General features: G+C 50.7%; 2 protein-coding genes across 2 annotated transcripts in view; one reads left to right on the top strand and one right to left on the bottom strand.

Moving 5' to 3' along the window:
- Window positions 1-20,953, top strand: part of MGAT4B (alpha-1,3-mannosyl-glycoprotein 4-beta-N-acetylglucosaminyltransferase B) — a 36,509-nt gene extending 15,556 nt beyond the window's left edge. Inside the window, exons 2-15 of the mRNA XM_042881468.1 lie at window positions 7,596-7,775; window positions 8,464-8,604; window positions 9,547-9,680; window positions 11,281-11,327; window positions 13,280-13,393; window positions 13,766-13,841; window positions 14,402-14,516; window positions 15,256-15,386; window positions 17,681-17,788; window positions 18,095-18,288; window positions 18,677-18,755; window positions 19,152-19,239; window positions 19,685-19,797; window positions 19,916-20,953. Coding sequence (XP_042737402.1) covers window positions 7,596-7,775; window positions 8,464-8,604; window positions 9,547-9,680; window positions 11,281-11,327; window positions 13,280-13,393; window positions 13,766-13,841; window positions 14,402-14,516; window positions 15,256-15,386; window positions 17,681-17,788; window positions 18,095-18,288; window positions 18,677-18,755; window positions 19,152-19,239; window positions 19,685-19,797; window positions 19,916-19,939 — 1,544 coding nt within the window. The 3' untranslated portion in view covers window positions 19,940-20,953. The remainder of the gene's footprint in view (window positions 1-7,595; window positions 7,776-8,463; window positions 8,605-9,546; window positions 9,681-11,280; window positions 11,328-13,279; window positions 13,394-13,765; window positions 13,842-14,401; window positions 14,517-15,255; window positions 15,387-17,680; window positions 17,789-18,094; window positions 18,289-18,676; window positions 18,756-19,151; window positions 19,240-19,684; window positions 19,798-19,915) is intronic.
- Window positions 20,954-21,695: 742 nt separating this feature from the next.
- The window catches only part of LOC122185658 (leukotriene C4 synthase-like), a 3,987-nt gene continuing 2,929 nt past the window's right edge, over window positions 21,696-22,753 (bottom strand). The window contains exons 3-5 of the mRNA XM_042881652.1: window positions 22,251-22,321; window positions 22,032-22,113; window positions 21,696-21,932 (exon numbers count right to left, since the gene is read on the bottom strand). Coding sequence (XP_042737586.1) covers window positions 21,791-21,932; window positions 22,032-22,113; window positions 22,251-22,321 — 295 coding nt within the window. The 3' untranslated portion in view covers window positions 21,696-21,790. The remainder of the gene's footprint in view (window positions 21,933-22,031; window positions 22,114-22,250; window positions 22,322-22,753) is intronic.

Here is a 22,753-nt window from a genome sequence, read left to right as displayed (position 1 = left end):
CTCGGCTGTTCTGAGGCTGCGGCGCGCAGCGATGGCTGCAATGCTCCTTCCTAGCAGGAGCTGGGGAAGCACAACTGTCCCCACACTTCCTGCTGCTTATCACCACGTTAGCCTTCAGTTTGCAGAGATGAGCTGCTTTTTTCACCCTCTCAGTCCACGTCTTGTGGGCCCATCAGCTGCTTGCAGTTGTTTCAAGGGAATGATGATGATGTTGAGTTGTAGTGATGTTGGGAGGAGGATTAACAAGAATTTCATCTCGACTCCTTCACAGGCAATTAGCGACAGCGGCTGCTAGAGAAAGGGCACGATGATTAACACAGTGACCTTTGCAAAGATCAGCTTGCCTTCTTGGAGGCATTCCTGTTGAACGGGAAGCGGAGCCATTAGCGCTGCGGCACGGAGCAGGCTGCGTGGGTTTTGGTGGAGTGAGGTCTGTGTTTCATTAATAACACAATTAGGTTGTAATAAAATGGGGTTTCCTGTTAGGCTGTGAGGCATTAGCTCTGCTCCGTGTTTTTGTTTCTTTAAGGCACCTATAGGGACACAGCCCTGCACGCTTGCACTCTTTGGGGATGTCTCATGGGATTGCACTCCCTGGCTTTGGCCCTGCGGTGAGAACAAGGCAGGAGGGGCAGCAGTGCAGCCCAGAGGTTGCAAGCAGTGGGAGCAAAGCAGGTTTCTCTTGCACGTGGTATTTGTGAAGCCTCATGTGCCAGGGCTTCTGCTGTGTGTTGGGTGACCATGCGGATTTCTGCAGGAGCATTCCTGTGCACAGGAGCAGCACACATCCCAGGGCGTTCTGCATGCTGGCTGTGCCATACAGAGGGAAGGGCATTCCAGGAGCCCTTTGCGTTGCTTTCCATGCCCAAGTGTGATGTGTCCTCTTAAAAATCCTGTGGAGCTGCAATTATTTGGAGGTTTAATGACCCATGATTTCTATAATGCCTTATTTTGTTCACTTTCAGCATGTTTTTATTCCCCAGTCAAATAGAGAGTATTAAAAAAAAAAACAACGAGAACAAAGCCCTTGCTTTCCATTTGAGAGAAAATGCTTCGAAAGCTGTATTGTGCTACACAGGTAAATAATTAGATTGCTAATGAATTAGCTTCACTTTGAAGAAGAAAGCTGCAGTGTTCCTAATTAAGTTGTGGTGTGGGAGGAGAGGTGCAGCAATTTGGAGACATCCCTCCACGCCGTGGGACGATGAGGGGCACTGCCAGGTCTGGCACTTTGTTTAAATTCCCTTTTGCTGTTTTTCTATGGCAGTAAGTTTGGAGATATACTTTTTTTTTTCTTTTTTTTTTTTTCCCCACAAAACATTTCCTTTCTGTCAGTTTGAAATTAACAATATTTGAATCGAATGGCTGCTTATTCCTGTAGTTTCAAGCATGGAGAATGAAAGTCTATGTGATATATTTTCATTATATCACTCTATTTTATATGCTTTTCATCATGAGCCCTATTATTATGCCAGTTGCAAGATGAATAATCTCATATATTTTTTCTTTCCTCGCAGAGCAGGGTTTTTTCAGCCCTTTGATCATTCTCATCACCTTCTTCTGAAGCCCCTTTTAAGTCTGTAATAATACTCTTTTTCAGAGGAGGTGAAGGCTATTCTGGGATTAGGCAGCATCATTTTAATAACGTTATAATCTTCGTGCTATTATTCCCCATCCCGTTCTCTGAGCAGACCAACATCTTCCTTGCCTCCCTCTCCATCCCTTCTCTCTCAGGGTTGCTGCTACCTGCAGAGCAGCACCAAGATGTTCTGAAGCTCCAATCTCCCTCTCAGTTAATACTGTTAATTAGGAACTGCCTGAAAAATACCTCGACTCCCTTCTCCTCCCCGATTAATTTGCATCTGTCAGCTTTGGTGTTAATTTTTCATTTTGTTGCCTTTTCTCCCAGTCATTTGGTTGGCTTAGGGCTTTGAGGAACTTATCTCTGTGTCGTTTCTGTATTTTGCTACTTCGCAAATTCATCTCTTTCTCCAGATCCTTACTAAATCTAAGAGACAGGAGGTTTAATACTGAACCTGATGTCCTCCTCTTGAACCTTTTGCTGCGATGAAAATTCACTGCCTAATACCATGTTCTTTCTCTTCTGATCAATAGCACTGCCTCCTTCCTTCTCTTCCTCAGCTGTTTTGCAGCATAACAAATTGCCAGCTGATGCGTCTGTCTCATTAAATCCCTTGGACAAGTTGATAAAATCCCAGACAAACCGAGGAGCTGGTTTCTTCTGCAGAATCTGATGCTGGCTTATGCCTGCCAGAGATTTCCTCGCTTTGCCTTATGACAAAACCCAGGGGATGCACTGTTCATGGGGCTTTTTATCTCTTTCAGTGTGGCTCACCCACAGAGCTGAGCAGTGGGGACAGAAGGGCTCTGCAGGTGCAGGAGAACGGTCTGATGGCTGCTGGTACCCACATGCGTGCATCCCAGTGTGGTTCATTAGTGCTGAACTTCTGCATCCTCACCTGTATCCCTCCAGGGATGTGTGCCCCTTTTGGGGAGTGGGATTTCAGTGTTCTCCATCCGGATATGGGCCGCTGTACATGCAGCAGGGAACCTGCCCATCCCTGAATTACTGCTTAGAACTTTGAAAGCAAAAAAACTGAGTTGTAGAAGGAGCTGTTTGTTTTCAGAGCAGGATCAGAAATGTGAGCAGTTCCTCCTCCTCTGCACCTGCAGCTGTTTTCCCAATAATAATAACGACCTTTACAGTGGTACTAATGACTTTCTATGGTGCTTTGTGACTTGATATTAACCACAAATTACAGCAGCGCTAATGTGAAATGAACAAAGAAAGTCGAAGTGCGTTTTTATAAGCAGTAGCTGCAAAATGCCCATTGAGACTCAGTGCCCCGGTGATTCAGTGCACAGTGATGCTGCAAGTGTCACATAACGTTTGCTGCATGATGGACTTGTGTTTGCAGTGTGAGGATGCTGGGATGCTTGCTTTTCTTGTCAGGATGGAGCCAGGGGTATTTTGGCTGCTGAACTCTCTCTTTCCCTCCCTGCAGTACAAGTTGGTATTTTTGCCATCCTTCCCTGTGGGCTAGCAACAGCTGTCACCTGCAGCTCCACACAGCCCAGCAGTCTCTTCCCTGTGGCTTCTGGGGTTGCTCTGGGGTTCTGTTGATGGTTTGTTCCTTCCATAGCCAAATGGCAAAATTTAGCTTTCCAGTGTATGAAATGTTTATTGTGGAATTAATGCTGGTCCCTGTGCGCTGCCCCAGCCTTTGCCGCATCCCAGAGGCTGAACCAAACTCACCGATACAGCACAGCATCTCCTTGTGTCCACGTTAACAGTCTGTTGGCATTCCCTTAGCAAATACCTCATGAACATTGTGGTTCAATTGGGGCAATCTAGAGTGTAATGCGTGGAGCAGCGCCAGCATTATATAAATCATTAAACATCAAAACAGCAAATCGCCCATCATCGTGCAGGGCCGAGGGCGCTCCATCGAGGCCGGCTGCTCGCTGTGCCTGATGGTTTTTACACAGAAAGTTTGGCTTTCTGCTCTATCTCTCTCTCTGTGTTGTGAGCCCAGGACTGTGCTTTCTTTTGGCTGTTCCGTCCCTGGAAACTCTGACGTGTGTGTTGATTGCAGCAGAAGGGTCAAAACGCGCCGTTGTGCTCTTGAAGCCAAGTTTTCACAGAGATAAACAGATTAGAGGCTGGGAGTTGTTTCTAGTTTTTAAACAAAGTCTCTCAAAGGTCTTCCTAATGAGACGAGAATCCAGCTAGCAAAGATTTGAGAGGCTAGCACGGCATTGAGGATTACAGAACTCCTGACTGTATCTGTGTGCACATGAGTGAGTGACCCTGAGAGGCTGCAAAGTGGCAGCTTTACGGCATTGGCCTCATTTTGTGCCCATCTGCTGCTTTAGACCCAGATTAGGCTTTTTGCTTTGATTCAAAAACTGCAAGTGGATAAGCAGAGCGGACGTGGGCACCTCAGCCCCTGCCTCCGCAGGAAGGCCTGGTTCGCCTCCTTGTCACTTCAGTAGGGACAGAGCCACAAAAGCAGAGAATTCCTCTGTGGGCAGTGGGCGCCATTTTGGATGGGCAGAAGTGGGCGCCATTTTGGATGGACAGTAGCCTTTGGGAAGCCAACAGTGTATCAGCTGGGGGCCTTGGATCAAAACCAGACCTTTGGAGGTGCTGCCCCAGATCAAGACCAAACCTTAGGGAGAAAATAGAGCCCAGGGTACAGCCATTGGCCAAGCTCTGCCAGCAGCTGCCCAGAGGCTTGTGTACTGCCATGCATGCAGCCAGTTGGTGAATGGCCTGGCAGCCTGTGCCTGAAAACTGCTTCTGAAGAAGCATTGAGTGCAGATACTGAGTGTGGTGTGGTGTGAAAGGTATTGTTTGCAGGGCACTGGGTTGACAGTGTCATCTGCAAGCACTAGAAGTACTGCTTTGAAAGAGCTGGGTCTGCCAGGTCTGTCCTGCAAAAGAGCAAGAGGTGATGACCTTAAGTTGCTCCAGGGGAGGCTCAGATTGGATATTAGGAAAGAATTATTCTCCAAAAGAGTAGTAATGCATTGTAACAGGCTGCCCAGGGAGGTGGTGGGGTCACCATTCCCAGAGATGTTCAACGACCGTGGAGACATGGCACTGAGGGACATGGTCAGTGGGCAATATTGGTGGTATGGATAGGTGGTAGGATGATTGGAGTAGATAATCTTGGAGGTCTTTTCCAGCCTTACTGATTTGATGATTCTAAGTGCAAAATGGTGTTACTGGGAATCCAGGGGAAGCTGTGTGCCCACCACAGGCTTTGTCTCAAGCTGTCACTGTAACTGGTCACAATCAATCAGCTTTCAAATCTCATGAAATTTTAATTAAAGAATGGAAAGCCTGCTAACACATCATAGGACAAGAGCACTGGAAACAAATACAATTTCACTTCCAACCATTAGCCAGAAAAGCAGCAAATGGTTGACTGCACATCACCATTGCTGCCTAATGAAAAGTACAGCTCTTGGCATCAGTGGGCAGGTCATTAGTGCCTGAATAATCAGTGACATTTCCCTTCGCAGTCTGACACAAACGAAGTGCAGCACTCTGGAAAAAGCCATTAAGCGCAAAGCCCCATGCTCTGCTCCAGGTTGCGCAGAGGAGACCAGCATCGAGTGAGGAGGGGAAGCAAGGTTTGCTCCTAGTATTTAAAGATAGGAGCATGAAAACCCCTAACCATGGACAATGTAAGGGCTTAGAGGTGTGTTCTTACAGATGGGAGCTACCGTCAGGTTAAGGTCTGGCTCATTGTGGAGTGGATTTAAATTCCTGCAGCAGCCCCTCATGCTGGGGGTTGCCATGTTTTTCCTGCAAGCCCCTAAGTACTGGGAGCAGTATCACTCAGGATAAAGGAAGGACTGGTTCTGTTTGTGCCCCCTGCATGTCGCCCGTGTCAGACAGAGCAGCAACCAGATGGGATTGCCTTCCTCTCCTCCTTCCCTATCTCCCAGCACTTTGCAGTAATGCAGAGAGCTCCAGAGGTCGATGGAGTCTTGTGCGGGCGCGTGCCTGGGGATGGGCAGTGAGTCTGTAAGGATTGTGGGGAAGAGGCCCCATGGGGGGGGGGGGAGTTTCTCGTAGGCAAAAGCATTAAAGAGAACTTGACTTGGAAGTGTTGTTGTCTTGGAAACCCTGTGCTTTGGAGCTAGGCATGTTTGATCTTCAAAACACCCTTTTTTATTTGCTCGTGGACCCCAGAATAGAAATCCTCAGTGCAGTTGGTGTAACTGTTTCCATTCACGCTGGCTCCAGTGCAGTGCTTTTGGTTGAGTTAGCTCTTCTGGCTGTGTTCTGGTGTAGTTTTGTAAAATCTAACCTCACTGAAAACATATGAATGACTAGAGGTGAAAGTGTATGTGTACTGAGCACACAAGTTGCATTAATAATGGGGTAAAAAAAGGCCCAGAAAAGTATATCAATAGCTAACCAACTCTGCTGCCAGATGTTGTATAGTTAGTTATGGATGGAGGCACTCAGTTGTTTTATTGTTTAAAAAGGGCAGGCTGGGAAAGTGTTGTTTGGCAATAAAAAGCTTTATTGCCCTTGAGAAGTTACTCATTTATATATATTATTTTTATTATGCTTCCTTAAGGTGCGTATCCAAACACTTGCATTGATATTAGCATCCCAGCCACCACTGCCACAGGCTTTGTTCTGCCTCATTTAGGAGCACTAAGATGACTGTAATTGGTTTTGTCCTTAGGATCCCTTTGGGACTCTGCCTTGAGGCAGCCTTGGCAAGTGCCAGCATGGGGCTGGGTAGGGGGCTTCTTGTGTTGGACTCTGCTCCTCCTATAGATCCCCTTATCCATACAGGTTGCAGAACCAAGGTTGCTCACCTGCTGGCATCACCGCCGCTCACACGCACTGTGGGAGGGATGCCACAGCTCAGGGCTGGCTGCAGGTGGCAAGAAGATGGGGAGGGCTGAGTAAAACCCTGTGGGAGTAGGAGCAGCTGTCTGTTTGTCTGCTCCGTGCTGTGGGCAGAACTTTGTGGTATGCCTGCGCCTGCCATTCCCACAATGACAAGCATCCTGTCTGCAGCCACTATGGCTGAGCAATATAAAATCCACTCAATCACTTGGCAGCTCTTTCTCCCTGGAGATGCTGTGTGCCATCTGGCGAGGGCCCCTGTGGTGCTGCTGCCTTTGCCCCAGTTATTCATGCCAGGCCATCTGCAGCTGCTGTGTCCCCTGCACAGCTGGGTGTGCGGTGCTGGTTCCCTCCCTGTGAGCCCAAGATTTGGCTTCTGCTCACCCTGCTGATAGATGGTCCTTTGGAGCAGTCCTTGTGAGGGAATTTTGGGGTCTTTCCTGGGGTGCCATCTGCCATAGCATCAGGGCTGGCAATTGAAGGTCCCGGCTGCGTCTTCTCTTGGAGACCAACTCTCAGGCCCAAAGCCTTCACTCTTAAACTCATTTTTCTACAATAAGGCAACCCAAGCAAGGAGCATGGCAATTGGAAATATTTGTGTTTCTTGGTTTTGTCGTTGTTTTACCAAGTCACCAAACCCAAATACTTCCAGTTCTTTTTCACTCAACTCCTGGTCCTTGCTGCTCACCCCTGTCGTTGCCAACTGGCACCCCAACTTCTGGTGTTGCAGAGATGCATAATATTTTCCTTAAAACTAATGCAAGCAACTGAGCGTAGAGCAAAGAAGAACTAACACACAACATATTTTTGCTCCATGCTTTGGTCACACAACGTCAGGTCATTATTCTCTATGACCAGAACCCAAGTTAAAGAGAGAAAGGGAAGCAGCTTTTACATTGTGGCTCTGCAGCTGAAAGTTCCCACAGACTGTAAGAGCTCTCGCAGCCAACATGGTAGCACAAAGCACGTGTGCATCCCTGTACAAAACGCTGTTTTGTGTATCAGAGACTTTCTTCTGTGCATGTATCAACTATGCTTTGTATATCAACCAGCTCTCTCCACCATAACAGATTAGTGTATGATAGACTGCAGCTCCATAAATCCTAGTTTGGAGATATGGAAGGGATGACTGCTTTCACTTTTGCATCCTTTGAGCACAGAGGAAGCATAATGCTCTCTTTGCCATCTGCAGGTGACGTTGTGGACATCTACCAGCGGGAGTTCCTGGCTCTCCGGGACCGACTGCACGCAGCCGAGCAGGAGAGCCTGAAGCGCTCCAAGGAGCTGAACCTGGTACTGGAGGAGATCAAGAGAGCTGTCTCGGAGAAGCAGGCCCTGCGAGACATCAACCGCACCTGGAGCAGCCTATCTGGTGAATAGCAGGAGCAGAGGAGATGGTTTGGAGGTTGCTAGTGAGGAGGTAGAGAGGTGTGTGTGCAGGTAGGATGGTGCTCTTCTTCCTCCCGGCACCAGCAAACGGTGGAGTTCAGAGGTGTTTGTTGGTTTTTATTGTTATTTAATGCAATAGGCTTGGGAACTCTTAAACTCTTGTTTAACTGCAGGTATGTATGCATCATTGAACATTGTGATTGCCTCTGCCAGTGATATTTGCCAACTTGCTTGCTTCTAAGTTTTTTTCTTGCAAGTCACATGTGCCGTTTCCTGTGGCTGTACTGAATGCATATGGAAAGTAGTGGGTATCTGGAGACAGGGAAGAGGAAGGAGTTAGATTGGCTGAGCACCCTTTGCCAATTTATTTCTTCATTTTTTTTTTAAGTTGCTCAGTTGAAGAAAATTGGATCTCCCTGGAAAGATCCGATTTGGCCTTCATTTGATCTTCATTCTCCCCCTTCCTTCCCAAATATTTTGGAAGTTCTTCAAGGCCCTCATGGCTCCTGCTGAACTTTAATTGGGTTTGTGGTAGCATGTTAAAGGTTGGCCTCATTTTTTATAACCCAGCAGTAGTCTCGGGTGGCCAGGCTGCTCTAAAAAGGCTTTTTGCCTTGCAGTCTCTTCCTACATACCATTCCTTGCATATTGATTCCCTTTTCCTTTTTAAGACGAAACCAAGTTAAAACTGTGGAATATCACCAACAAGAATGTGCTGCACCTTCCCACCATCTTCCATCATTTGCCACATTTGCTGTCAAAGGAGAACAGTCTGCAGCCAGCCGTGCATGTGGGACAGGGGCGCACTGGAGGTAAATGGGAATTAGTGCTGCTTTAGTGCTCTTCCTCTCACCTGGTGCCTGCCCCTGCCTTTTCCTCCGGGCCTGGCTGCGCTGCGGAGATGAGCAGGACTGGAGGAACAGCTGCATGTATCATGTGAGCTTCCTTGGTGCTGCAGCACACAGGGTGGGTAAGCCACAGAGCATCTACGTGCCAGAGAGTAATGGGGATGTCTGTGCTCACAAAGGGTTCTCAGTGCTTCTCTCAGATGGTTTTTGCTGCTTTCCATCTCTGGAGTGCTTCAGGCTTTGCCTACAAGGTGGTCAGATTAAAGCACAGTTCATGGAGACTCTAAACTGTGTTAGGAAACAAATGTCATCCAGAGCAGGACTTGGTTTCTTAAGCATTTCCTCCCCTGCTCCCAAATCTCAACCCAAACCCAAGCTGCTGACTGATTCCTCTTAAGCCAAGGTGCTTCTGGCCATAGGAGTGCTTTGGAGAACAAGGGTGCTCTTGAAGTTGCCATTCATGTGCCGGAAAAGACCTTGGGCAGGGAGAGTCTGGGGCATTTCCTAAGTTTTTGGGGGAGAAAAGAAAGAACCTCCAGTTCCTTTCTGCTTTTCAGAAAAGAGTACAAAGCCAGGTTTGTTTGCTAATGGAATCTGCCCAGCATTAGGGACAGCCAGGCTGCTTGTGGCTTTGTCCACCTTGATGCCCCAGATTTCCAAAATTGAGGATCAGCACAGCCTCAGCCCTCAGCTCACCATCCCCACAGGTGCCCGCAGAGTCCAAGCAATGTGAGGACAGCAGTCCCAGCCATTGTGCAAGCACCTGACCGCAGTGGGTGCCCTGCCATGGCTGCACCAGGCTGCTGCTGGCCTGTACTGGGTGAACCACGGGGTGGTCATGGGAGTTGAGAAGAACATCTTGTCCGGCGTGGCCTCTTTCTAAAATCTCTTCTTGGCCCTGGGCAGTGTCTGTCGTGATGGGAATCCCCAGCGTAAAGCGGGAGGTGCATTCCTACCTTACGGACACCCTCAGCTCCCTCATCTCTGAGCTCACGCAGCAGGAGAAGGAGGACTCGGTCATCGTTGTCCTCATCGCTGAGGTAAGATGGAGCTTGGCCTGTTGGTCCCACTTGGTGCCAAACAGTACAGCCACGTGCTTGTGGGCCTGGTCTTCTGGCTGGGCAGATGAGCCCAGCCTTTGCCAGGAACAGAAGATGCATCCTGCCCAAAATGAAGCGGTAGGGAGGCCAGGGTGTGAGCACACAAATGTCTCACGTCAGCAGCTGCTGTGTGATGCGTGATTTTATCGTTGTCTGTGTCTTGCTACCCCTGGAAGAGTGCTGGAGTGATTGTTCCCAGACTGAGCTGGAGCAGCCTCATGGTCACATTTCAGGGGGCTCTCAGCTCCCCCCCCACAGCAGTTTTGTTTCTCAGCCATTCTTTGAAAAAGGCCCTAACCTCACTCCAGATCCCTTTTATTTATCAAGAGCCCATTTATTTTTGTCTGAGACTACTATGCTGCTTTACACTCATGTCGGAGTCCAGAATCAGTTGCGGAATCCGGGGGCTAAAAAGCCTTGATACATTAATCCACAAGAGCTGCTTTTATCTGTGGGTTTAGATGGTTATTTTTCTCCCCAGCTTTCCCCTCAGGATTATTTTTGTGAGCCCCAAATGCATTTGTCTTAATTTTCAGAAATCCACTGAGAACGATAAACCTCAGTGGCATGATGGTAGAGGGAGCAGCTCAAAGATAAATGCCTGGTTTTGATGCCTCTTTCCTCGTGGTTTGACATTTTGAGTAGTGTTTGGCTCTTCAGCCCCTGACTGGTAACTCCATAACAGAGCCAGAGCCCTTTTTTGGGAATGGGAGCTTTGTTCCCTTGAGAAAATCTTCCCTTGTCGCCATTCCAGCACAGCCTCACTGGTGTCACATCCCTGCATTGCTCGTGTCACCTCCTCCTAGTGCCAAGACAACGACCCCAGTGCTGCATCCACACATCCACCCGCATCCTGGTCCCGTGGTGCATGTGACTGCCCAGAACAATGCAGGCACCAGGAAACACGCACGTTTCTGCTCCTGGGTCTCCTGCCCTTTGCTCCTGCTGGTGTTTTCTTGGTCAGATGCTTTGTGTCCCGTGCCTGTCCCTGCTTAGCACTTATCTCACTCCCAGATAGAGCCCTGCAGTGCCACTGACCTTTGCCTCCAAGCCACCACAGGTTGAGCTCTGGGAACAAACTGTTGGTTTGGGGAGAAAAGTGTTGAAATGAACTTGAAATGAAACTGCAGGCACGTAAATAATCCCGTGCTTTTCACAAGAGGGGTGGAGATCCTTTTCTGCCGAGCGTTGTTTGGATGAAAGCTGGCACGTATGAAACAAGCTGCAGACAGCGTTTATCGCTTCATGCAGAGGCACGGTGTGGGCAGAGTGCAGGCAGTGCTGGAGAGCTGGGAGGGCACAGAGCTTGGGATCCTGCACTGTCTGCTGTGGTCTGGGTGTGATGGCTTGGGTTCACCTCAGAGGAGGGCTTTGTCACAGTGGGGGTTGCGCTGGGTGTGAGATGGGGGGATGCATGTTAAAGGAGGATGACGTGGAGATGCTGACAGCGTGCCCAGGGTGTATGCAAGGTGATTTCTCAAACACGGGGCAGCACAAGCTGGGGCTGAGTGATCTAACACTGTGTAACTTCTGTTTTCAGACGGACACGCAGTACACAGCCGGAGTGGCAGAAAATATCAAAAACTTGTAAGCACTTTGAGTGACTGCATGGGCCTGGGCTATTCCTGCCGTGGGGCAGGGGTAGCTTCTTCAAGTCAGAATACATGTCTTTCTGTGCCCCTTTCTTCTTGTTCTCTGCTTTGTTTGTTGTTCTTCAGTTCTGCATTGTCTTTGCTTTTGCTGCTTCCAGTTCTTGTTCCAAAATGTGTCCCATATGTAGCTTCCAGTAGTCTGCTGTGTGCTTGCAGTATTCAGCACGCAAGGCTACGCTGTTCTGTCTTTGCTCTTTCTGTGCTTTGGCATTGCAAGAAGAAGGATTATTTAGATTTACAGTAATCCTGGCAATTGTTGCTGTACCTGAGTGGCCCTCTGCCTGCTCTGTGAGTCAGAGCAGCTGGGCACTGCGGTACCTACGCACATCCACATGCTGTAGTGCCTTCAAAATGCACGTTTGGTGTTCCTCCTGCTCCCACTGGTTTGTTTTCCTCATGTCCTAGGTGATAGTTACATTTTTCTCTCCCTAGCTGCTATTTACGTCCTGCAGCCTTAGTGGCTTTTCAATGCTATCAGGGCAGAAGCCAGCAGCGGATCATTAACTGCAAGCCAGGCCAGGCGGTAACAGTGCCAGAGCTCAGAGGTGAAGGAAAAGATGGAGAACGAGGAGGCTCTGCCCACGGTCCGTCTCCTGCATTTGCATGTTTCCAAAGGATGGCAGCAACCACAAGAAGGAGGCTCTGCAGGACAGCGTATCCCCGAGCCAATGATGGGCGAGGGGTTGGGATAAGCGCCCCGAGCGGAGCTGAAGGGCTGTGTGCCGGCCATGGGAGCAGAGCTGAAACAGAGCCTTCCATCTTGCTGTGCAGAAGCTGGCAGCTCTCCCTCCTCCTGCCTGCTGGCTGCGGGACGCACGCAGCGGGGATAATGGGCCGATTGTCTGCTGTATCCTGATGGAATTGCTGGCCGCTGCTGCAGCAAGCGCTCTGTGCGGATGGCCTGCAACTTTAATTGGCCTCATGGTTTTATTTCTGTCCCCACCCCCATTCACTTCACTTATTTTTCTTCCAAATGGAATGGAGGTGGTGTGGGGACAGGGAGTGCTGAGCTCTTGTTGCAGGACGTGAAGGCGGCCGCTGCCTCGTTGCAGTTTTATCAGCTCTGTTTCACTGCTGAAAATAGTTGGAAATCTTGCCGGTCCCAGGAGGGAATAGAGAAGGGAAAACTAAGGGAGAAGTTTTTGGCGTTCTCGCTGCTCTCTCTCCCTCTGTCACATCTCCCATCCTCCAGGCTCCGCACAAACAAAGGAAATCAACCTTGCACCAAATGTTCTCGAAAAGGGCAGTGTAAAAATAACTGGGTTTCCCGCTTATCTCTGGCAGTTTCAGCAATCTCTGGGTATTGCTTGCAGCACTTCTGTAGGTACATATTTTTCAGATGAGTGAGATTTTTTCTCTTGTTTGGTTTTGACTCTTTAAAGGCTTCTAAACCACATTACAGGAAAAATATATGCCGATTTTATCAGCATGAGGGAACGAGGTGGAACTCCTGCCGGCTGTCCTGACTGCAGCACAGCACGGCGCTTTAAGTAACTTATCAGAAATGCACAGCATAATCTCTGCAAAACAACTCTTAATTACTGGCACATTTGGAAAATCTCTGAAGGCCGGTGATGTCAGCAAGTCCTACCTTTGCTGTGCCCATCTGCAGGGCCATTGAATCCTGCAGAGCGGGGGTGAGGGAGCACCTTCTCTCTGAAGCTGACCTGTGTGTTTTCTAAGTGCCATAAATACGGGGCGCTTCCTTCTGGGTGTCAGTCCCCGGAGTCCTTTGGTGAGGATGGAGGTGCACTAGGGGAGGTTTCATCTTAGAGGCTGCTTTTCTGTTTGGTTCTGTGGCTTGATGTTTACCCAGTGAGTCGGTCTGTGAGGTGGTACGTCAGGCATGGAGGCACACATGTATTTACAGCTGACTTTCTCCCTCAGATTCCCAAAGGAAATCCACTCAGGTCTCCTGGAGGTGATTTCCCCCTCTCCACATTTCTACCCTGATTTCTCCCATCTGCGGGAATCCTTTGGGGACCCCAAGGAAAGAGTCAGGTAAGAATCAATGATCTTAGGTGCAAGCAAACCCTTCGTTAAGTAATTGCAACATCTTCCTCTCCAACTCCAGCAGGGAGAAAGCTTTTCTGCAGTCCCACACAAGGCCCCAAAGCTCACGTTGTCCAGGAGCTGGATGGGTGTGGTGTGGGGCCATGAGCTGGTGCAGGGCTTGCCTTGTGTGCATTACTCCCATCAGCACAGTGTGGTGGTGGCTTTGACCCAGGTTTGCTCGTTCTGAGAGCCCTCCAGTTGCATAGCAGCTCTGAATGGATGGCTCAGGGACCAAAAGGAGCGACTGTGTGCCAGCTTCCCCAGCGGCAGCAGTGTGCTGGGCAGGATGGGCACTCCCATTGCCTTTGTCTGTTGCAGGTGGAGGACCAAGCAGAACCTGGACTATTGCTTTTTAATGATGTATGCCCAGTCCAAAGGCATTTATTACGTACAGGTAGGTTTGGTGCTGAGGGTGGAGAGGAGATGGTAATCTTCCATTGTTCTTCTGCTTCTCTGTGTGTCACCCACTCCAGTGCATGGCTGGGCTGTGCTAACCCCAGAGACTGCACTCCATAGGGAAGCAAAGCCCTGACCAGTGTGTGGCTGCAGAGGGACAAGTCCCTCCAGAGCCTGCTTGCATGTGTATCACAGCTTGTGGAGGAGCATCTTGTAACTGTCATCTCCTCCTGCGATGGGGAAGTGCCAGCCCTCCAGCTGATGGGAGTAGAGGCTGCTGGACACTACTGTGTCTGAAGCACAGCTTGGCAGATGTGGCTGCTAAGTGTGGGGCTGGCCAGGTGGTTTTCTGAAATGCTTCAGACTGGGAGACATCTTCCCTAGTCAGACCAGGAGCCCTTGCTTTGTTTACCTGCTAGGATCTGCTTGGAGTGTCTTCCAACATAAACTAGATCTGTGCCAAAGCTTTCCTCCACTCTACAGTGTGATTACTCTGCAGAGAGGCTCTTACTGGAACCTGGATGTGTCACTGGCACTGACTGTCTCTTCCTCTTGCAGCTGGAGGATGACATCGTGGCCAAACCAAACTATCTCAGCACAATGAAGAACTTTGCCTTGCAGCAGCCCTCTGAGGAGTGGATGATCCTGGAGTTCTCTCAGCTGGGGTTTATTGGTAAAGTCTCACCTCTGTCCCAACAAGCACAAACACCTGCTGGGCGTTGTAAGAAGGTCAGCTCTTGTCCAACAACTTGGATTCGTGAGACGGTCAAAACCTTGGACTTGGTTCCTCCTCATTTTTTGCAACCAGCCCTATGTTTGCACAGGAAAAAGGGCTCCTCAAACCTCAGCTGACATTCGCTTTTAATGAAAATAAACCTGGTTGGAGGCTCACCAGACAGCCTGATGGCTTCAACACGACCAGTAGCTTTTAGGCTGGATTGGCTCTGGTGTTGCCTAACAGTGTACAAAAGGAAGTTTACATCAGCACAGAACTATTTTGGGAACAGCAGTACATGGCTGCAGTAGCAGCTTCATCTGTTATGCTGGATCCTGGTTTGACTGGCTTAAAACTTCCAGTTTTCAGGGCAGGAAACGATGTGTCCTGCAGCTGGCTGAGTGACTTTCAACCTTCTTTCTCTCTGCTGAATGGAAGAGTTTTAGACCTTTTGGTACTGCTGTGACCTATGAGAGACTAATGCTTTCTAATTCTGCCATGAATATTAAATCCAGAGCTGTATTAGCAATGCCAACAGTACTGGTACATAAAACAGAGCTGCACGTTATTTCGTTTATGTAGAGAAAGGGACACATCTGACCTCCACATCTCAGCCTCTAGAGTGTTTTCATCCCAGCTCTCATTCTACACAATGTCCTACAATAGCTGCTCTCTTTTCCCTTTTTTTGTGTTGTAGGAAAAATGTTCAAGTCTCTGGATCTGAGCTTGATCGTGGAGTTCATACTGATGTTCTATAAGGACAAACCCATTGACTGGCTGCTGGATCACATCCTTTGGGTGAAAGTCTGCAACCCTGAGAAGGACGCGGTACGTAAATAACCTGCACTGAAGGGAAAGTTCTTTTGAGAGAGAAGAAAGATGGTTGGTCTGTACCTGCAGAGGCTTTGGAGGGGTCGTGTGAGTGCACTCTGGTTTTGGCTGACTTAGCACTGAGCCTTGCTGCTCCTCTGGGCTTCCTTATGGACAGTGCAGGATGGGGGAGTTCAGCCCTTTCTGCAGCTGCCTGAAAAGGCATTCTTTCTGCATCCCTCTGTTCCTGCAGCCCTGCAGCACAGCAGCCATCCCCACACCATACCCTGGAATAACCCTTGGCTCAGTGCTCATTTAGCATCCCCGCAGGGAGCCTGCACAGGCTGCCCTCAGCTGACCCTCCTTGCCCTGCTTCCCGGCGGCACACTGGCATCTCACTGCAGCATCTGGGAGGGTGCAGAGTGCTGACACTGGATCCTGCTTTGTGCTGCCTCGTGGAGTCAGCAGCAGAAAGCCCTGCACCCACGGGCTGTGTTTTAAGTTGTAGCAGCAGCAGCAGGGGGCTAAACTGAGTGGGATGGGCAGAGAAGGAGCGAGGGTGAGCACGAGTGAGATGAGCTCACTGCCATCTCCCCGCCCTCCTCCCTGAGCATACTGTATTTACTCTGCACTGCTTGTGTTCTCCTGACAGACGCTGAGCAGCTGAGTCCCAGTGGCCCAGAATAGCTGCGTGCTCAGAGCCAGCAGCCTGGGAGGGACCTGGTGGCCACAAAGACCTGGTGACTCGTGCCAGGGCAACCAGTCACACTGGGGCTAATATAGTATTTCTCCTTGAGGGCCAGAGCTGGGTGACAGAGCAGCCCTGAGCCTCTGTGCTGGCCCCCAATGACCTCTCACCCTTGGGCAGGGTTGGGGCTGTGGAGATGGAGTGGGGAATGGGACTGCGCTCTGTGCTGCCCTGCTCTCTGTGCCCCCTCCCTACAGCCTTCAGCCTGAGATTTGGTTCAGCACAGGTCCCACCACGCTGCCCCATCAGCTCTGCTCAGCTCCTGCCTGGCAGAGTCCTCCGAGGGCTTCCCAGGGGAACCTGCAAGCCTCTTAAATGTGTTGCCTTTTTAAAAATTAACCTACTTTCCGTGTGGATTTCTGGCTTCTTTTCCCTACTGTTTGCATGATTAACTCAGCACTGCTCCCTTTCAAACACGACTCCCATTTGTAAATCCTGCTGTGCGGAACCAAGTGAGTAGCAGTGAGAATTTGTCTTTTTGACTGAAAGTTTGTTTGACCTGAGCTTTCACTGAGTGCTTTGTCTGCTCTGGATATAGCCTGCTTTTCCTTTTAAAACTAATTTTAGATTTACCTGAGGCAGAGCTGTGTGAAAAGGATGGCCTTATTACCACCAGCTGAGCCCAGTCCTGGCTTCACTGGGTCAGTGCTGCTGTAAGCGAATGCCTCTTTAGCAGAAGTAGTAAAAGAGAGGAGAAACCAGGAGGTGTCACAGCCTCCTCCTCTCCCCTTCCCCCTTCTCTGCCCACCCAGAGATGAGAGCTGACGGTTGCTCTGCGGGGCCGCGTTTGTTGTCGCTGGCAATGAGCAGGGCTGCTTTTAATTTTCTGATGTAACGTGAGCTGATTAGGGGATTATCTGCTGGCAGCTCACAGGGGTGTGCCTAGGATCTCACAGCTCAGGGATGGTGGCAGTGTCACCCCCCCCTTTCACTGTACCCAGTGGTGCCAGGCAGGTGAGTCGGAGGAAGGGGAACAAAACACAGAAAGCGCAGGCCCACTGCTGCCATTCCCCTCCTCATGGCTCTGCTCTGTGCTCTTGGGGCTGTTATCCTTTCCCTCCCCGTCATCTCTCTCCCCATGGAGAGCAGTGGCTGCAGCAGAGCTGCACGTCCGAGTTCATTACGTGGTGGGATGGACACGAAGCAGCCAACGGCTTTGGCAGCACCCAACAAAAACTGCCAATAGACTGAAAACTGCCCAGTGATGAGACTGTGACTGCTGCCTGTGAGCTTAGGCTCTAAATATCCCAGAACTTACTGTCACCTCAGAAATAAGAGATCCTGAGCTCTGAGTCATAGGGAAAGGGCTTTCCAGATAAGCCAAGGACAAAAGAAACTGAATTCTCTGCCTGTCCCTACTTCACATCGCCCAGAGATCTGCTCATCGTTTGCCAGGATGCGCTTAGCAATGAGAAACGTGGCAGTGGGCTGTGAGCCCCAGCTGCTCACCAGACCCTGGTGGTGACCTTTGTGTCTCTGAGATCAGTCATTCCCTCAGGGGTTCCTCTGTTGATGCTGGAAGCTGGCACGTGAGGTGGTGACATGGGGGATTTTCCCATTTCAGAAGCACTGCGACAGGCAGAAGGCAAACCTGAGGATCCGCTTCAAGCCCTCGCTCTTCCAGCACGTGGGAACCCACTCCTCTTTGGCTGGGAAGATCCAAAAGCTGAAGGTGGGTACTGAGCAGTCTCTGACCCCCATAGTGGAGACATCCCCTCTGCTACTGCAAACAAATTAGATGGTGTAAGGCCTTTGATAAGCTGCCCCTCACCTGGCAGAGAGCTGGTGTGCGCAGAGTTCTGTGACATTTGGAACTTGTGTTCAAGCTGTTGGCTGAGACACAGGGAGCAGCAGTGCTCCATTCTTCACTGCGCAAATCAAGAGCTTTTAATTTGCACTGCCTCGTTGGAAACCCCATTCCTCATGGCTGAGAGCAGCTTGTGATCCTTTCCTGCTTTCTTGCTTTGCCTCCGTCAAGGACAAGGACTTTGGCAAACATGCCCTGCGAAAGGAGCACGTCAACCCTCCTGCAGAGGTGAGCACCAGCCTGAAAACCTACCAGCACTTCACCCTGGAGAAGGCTTACCTGAGAGAGGATTTCTTCTGGGCCTTCACACCTACCGCTGGAGACTTCATCAGATTCAGATTCTTCAAACCACTCCGCATTGAAAGGCCAGTGCTTGGGGGCTGCACGGGTGGGGACACCGGGTGGGCACAGAGTGTGAGGAGATACTTCTCTCGTGTTCTCCTGGCTCTCCCTTTGGGCTGAATTCTTTGCCCATGCCCATTATAGCTCCCTGGGAGGAGGGAGCAGTGCTCTGCCAGGGGGAGGGCGATTTGACTTGACCCTTTTTGGTGGGTCCATGTCTGCTGGAACCCTTTGCTTTCCTGCACTTAGGAACAACCCATAGGGTACCCATCTGGTACAGGTGTCCTTACCAACCAGGTGCTTTCTAGGAATTGCACCTCTTAGGTTGAGATGTTTGATGGCTCACCTGAATAAAAGTCATCACTTCCCTGTGCTCAATGTAGTTTTCTGTGGTTTTGGTCTCTGTCACAGGTTCTTCTTCCGCAGTGGGAACATTGAGCACCCTGAAGACAAACTCTTCAATACCACTGTGGAAGTTTTGCCATTTGATGTAAGTGTGTTAGTGAGAGCTGAGATGTGGGTGGAGGGGGAAGAAAAAGAGGATGGAGAAGGGAGAGCCACTGAGAACTGTCAGGAGAACCTTGAGTGCCTCTGGGAGGTGCTGGCAGCCTGAGCAGCTGATCCCCTGGTATGGAATCGCCTTGGGAGCTGGGATGGAGCTGCCTACAGAGGATACTCAGGTGGATGGGGTGGCTGCAAAGGAAGGGCTGGAGCAGGATGTATAGCTCCTTGTGCTGGGCAGGGGAACAAGGTGCCACAGAGTGCTGAGACCTGCATATAGCCAGGGATGCTTTGGGGGTGGCTCTGGGGGTTGCTTTTATTGCCTGGGGCTTTGGGGTGGTTCTCACTGCTGGTCCTGAGCTGAGAGCTCCTCTCCATCCTGCAGAGCCTGCAGTCAGACAAGGAAACCTTGCAGGAGGGAAGAGGTACAGCTGTCAGATACCACAGAACAGCCGATGGCTACATCCAGATAGGTATGGGAGGGAGGAGACCCTGCATGCATCCCCTGTGCTCATCTTCACATGACTTAAAGCTGTTCTTTCTTTGGAAAATAGGGCACAAGTATTGAGTGTGATTTTTTCCTTTTTCTTTTCCTTTTTTTTTTTTTTTTTCAAATTATTCCCAAAATGGGACATAGCAACAGGCTGAATGCTTGCTAACGCTGTGGAAGGAAGCACTGCCTCCTGTGCCTTACCCTGTCTCTTGTCTATTACAGCACAGTGCTGCATCAGTCTGTCTGCACTTGTTCTGTCTGCATTTTGTTCTAACTGATGGGTGCTGCTCCTCTCAGTGTAGCAGAGTGCACTCTGTGCTTCACTGATGGCTTCTCAGTTGGTTTCAGCCCCTCCCTGATGCCTGGGCCCTGTGTGCCCAGTCCCCTGCTCTGCCAGCCCCACCTCACCTGTGCTCTCCCGCCAGGCTCCTTCTCCAAGGGTGTTGCAGAGGGCGAGGTGGACCCATCCTTCGGGCCGCTGGAAGCCATCCGCCTCTCCATCCAGACCGACTCCCCAGTGTGGATCATCCTGAGCGAGGTGCGCTGCTCTGCCGCCGCGACCACCCCAGCCTTATCATCTCCAGCATCCCGCACCGTTCCGTGCTGTGTAACAGGCCACGTTTACACGACTGCTTTCTTCTCTCCTCTCCTTTCAGATTTTTATCAAAAAAGCAGAGTGAAGCAGGCATGCTGAAGGATGGACACACGTAGCGCCCGGGTCCTTCTACCTCCCCCCACTCTTCCTCGTTCCTGAGCCGGCCGAGATGCGGGGACCGCGATGCCAGCGAGGTGGCACCCGGCTGCTGGGAGGAGCTGCACTCTGACCTGTGGGCACCGGACAGCCCTCCACACCTTGGCTTCGAGGCCAGCACTGGTGCTGCGGGGCTTGGACAGACTTTCCTCTGGAAGGAGGAAAAAAAGCAAAAACCAAGCTGCCCTGCAAAGGGGTGGCTTTGCTCCCCTAGGCAAGACCCAGGTGCTCACCGCTCCTCCTGTGGGCGCATTGTCAGTGTGCGGGGCCGTTCAGTGTTGGGATGAGCTTTAGCAGTCATGGAGACTAAAAGCACCTTCAGCCCAAGAAAGGGGAATGGTGGCTGTGTTTGGGGACGGAGAGGGCCAGATTCAGACAGCTTTATCCTGCCCCTGCTTTGCAGGCTGATGCATGGGTGCAGGATCGCTGGGATGGGAACAGCCAGGGATCAACGTGTGCATCACTGTAGCACAGGCACTGATCCTGACCATGGCTGTAGATTCTTGAGGGTGAGGACTGACCCTCCCGTGGTGGAGGAGGGACAAATCCAAAAGGGGGTTGGAGCTCTGAGTAGGGCAGGGAAAAAAATAAACGCCACACTGTGCCTGCCAGCATTGAACACAGCCCCTTAACTCATGGTGAAGTCTCCAGTGTCTTCATGCCTTGAGATTGAGTGCAGAAAACAGCTTTTTAAGTAACTATTACTGGTTGGTGTGAATTTTTTGGAAAAATAAAAATAAAAAAAAAGCAGAAGTAGCCCAGTTCAAAAATAGTAGGGATTAGTGTAAATCCCAATGTCTCTTCAGCTATACACTGGAATGCATTATACTACTTTAACGTGCTGTATTTTTTATTATTGGATACATTTGATTTTTCAACTACATCTCTATATATAAATATATAAAATAACGTGCACTGTAATAAAAGCAAAATTTAAACCTTTGGTGCAGCTGTGAGAGGTGCTGGGAGTGGGCTGGCATTCAGCTGGGGCCGTCCCTGCTTCCTGCCCTGGGAATAAAAAAGCTTTCATCTGCTCTTTGCTCAGCTAGGAGCAAGGAACGCGCCCGCACCTCCTAAGTGCAGTTGTGAAATGGTTCTTAGGAAATGTGTTGTGAATTTGCAAGAGCTCTCTGCTCAACAGTGGCTTCAGCAGCACCTGGGGTTGTGGGAGAAGCTGAGATACGAATTGTGGATGGGCAGAGTCCTGGTGGGGGGAGGTCAGGGCTGAGGTGCCATCACTGCACCAGGGGAGGTTCGGGTTGGATAATAGGAAGCTTTTCTTTGACAGAGTGGTGATGCAGTGTCACTGCTGCACGGGGAGGTTGGGGGGGGTCACCATCCCTGGGGGTGTTTGAGAACCGTGGAGACGCAGCACTGCAGGACGTGGTTATGGGCATGGTGGGGGGAAGCTGGGGTTAGACTGGGGGGTCTTAGGGGGTCTTTTCCACCCTTAATGATGTTGTGATTAAAGACAGAGACGAGCACAGACGTTACCATTTGGACACCCCTCCTCTCAGTTTGGATAAGGTCTTAGACAAGCTCACACCCACTTCCAAGTTTTGATCACAGCAGCTTTTCCCATGGGACCCATCAGCCTGTGACATTCTCCCCCTGTCCCCAATCCCCTTCGGCAATGAGAGATGATACCTATTGAGAACAGGCATTTATTTCTTGCATCTCCGCTCTGTGACGCTCCAACAGGGATGAGGTGGGCAGTGGGACAGGAGACTGACCATCACACCAGGGCTGAGCCGAGCACTCCAGGCGGCCATGGCTTTGCTCAGTGGGCACGGAGCAGCTTGAGGGGCCACATCAGCATCCATGGGCAGGACGGGGGCGGCAGGAAGTGTGCCAGCAGCCCAGCCACCGCCAGCCCCAGCAGCAGCCATAGCAGCCGGGCGCTGGCATACAGCGGCCCCAACCTGTGAGGAAATCTGTCAGCCGTGGGTGGGGAGGGAAGAGCAGCCCTGAGCGTGACGCCTGGGCCACGTCCCACTCTGGGCTGTGCTGTGGGCACTCACCGTCCCTGCGCAGCCTGCATGTAGCCCCGGAAGTAGCGGAAGCGTGCATGGAGGTACAGCACACCGCAGGCTGCAGCCACACCTGCAGGGCCAGCAGAGAGCAGGATGGGGGCTGCATCCGTGGGAGAGCCGTGGCGGGGGGGAACTGGCCCGTGGGTGTTCAGGGGATGCAGACGGGCACAGCTGCCTTGGGGTGCGTTTCATCTTGCTGCCCCTTACCTTGATGGAAGAAGATCCCAGCAACCCAGAGGAGAGAGAGGAAGATGGGGAAGTACTCAGAGCAGTTCGCCCTGTGAGAAGCATAGAGGAACAAAACCCACAGCTGGTGGGTGCCCAGAAGGACGTCCCAGAGCTGCACCCATAGACACAGTGACCTCATGGAGCCCTGAGCAATTCAATCTTAAGTTTGGCCAAGAAGTCTGAGAAGCTCAGGGAATGCAGCCAGAGCGGGAGCTGGAAACTGTGAGGAAGCGAATGCTGCGGCTACAGCCTGAGCAAGGGAGGCTGCCAGCTTTCCATAGTAATACATCAATACCTTCCCCCTCTCTCTTAAGACATAAAAACAAACGACCTATTTGCATCCTTTTCCACAGGGAAAAGAATGAAGGGAGGAAGAAAACACAAGGAAGAAAGGCCTTGGGCAGCCCTGCTCAGAGCCACAGCAGGAGGGGGGCACACAGCACAGCACAGCACAGCACAGCACAGCACAGCACAGCACAGCA

This window comes from Lagopus leucura, unplaced genomic scaffold (genome assembly GCF_019238085.1).
Source record: "Lagopus leucura isolate 7727_CA_CO unplaced genomic scaffold, USGS_WTPT01 Super-Scaffold_100030, whole genome shotgun sequence".
NCBI lineage: Eukaryota > Metazoa > Chordata > Aves > Galliformes > Phasianidae > Lagopus > Lagopus leucura.
Note: the sequence above shows the minus strand (reverse complement) of the source record. Positions and strands in the feature narration are given on the sequence as shown.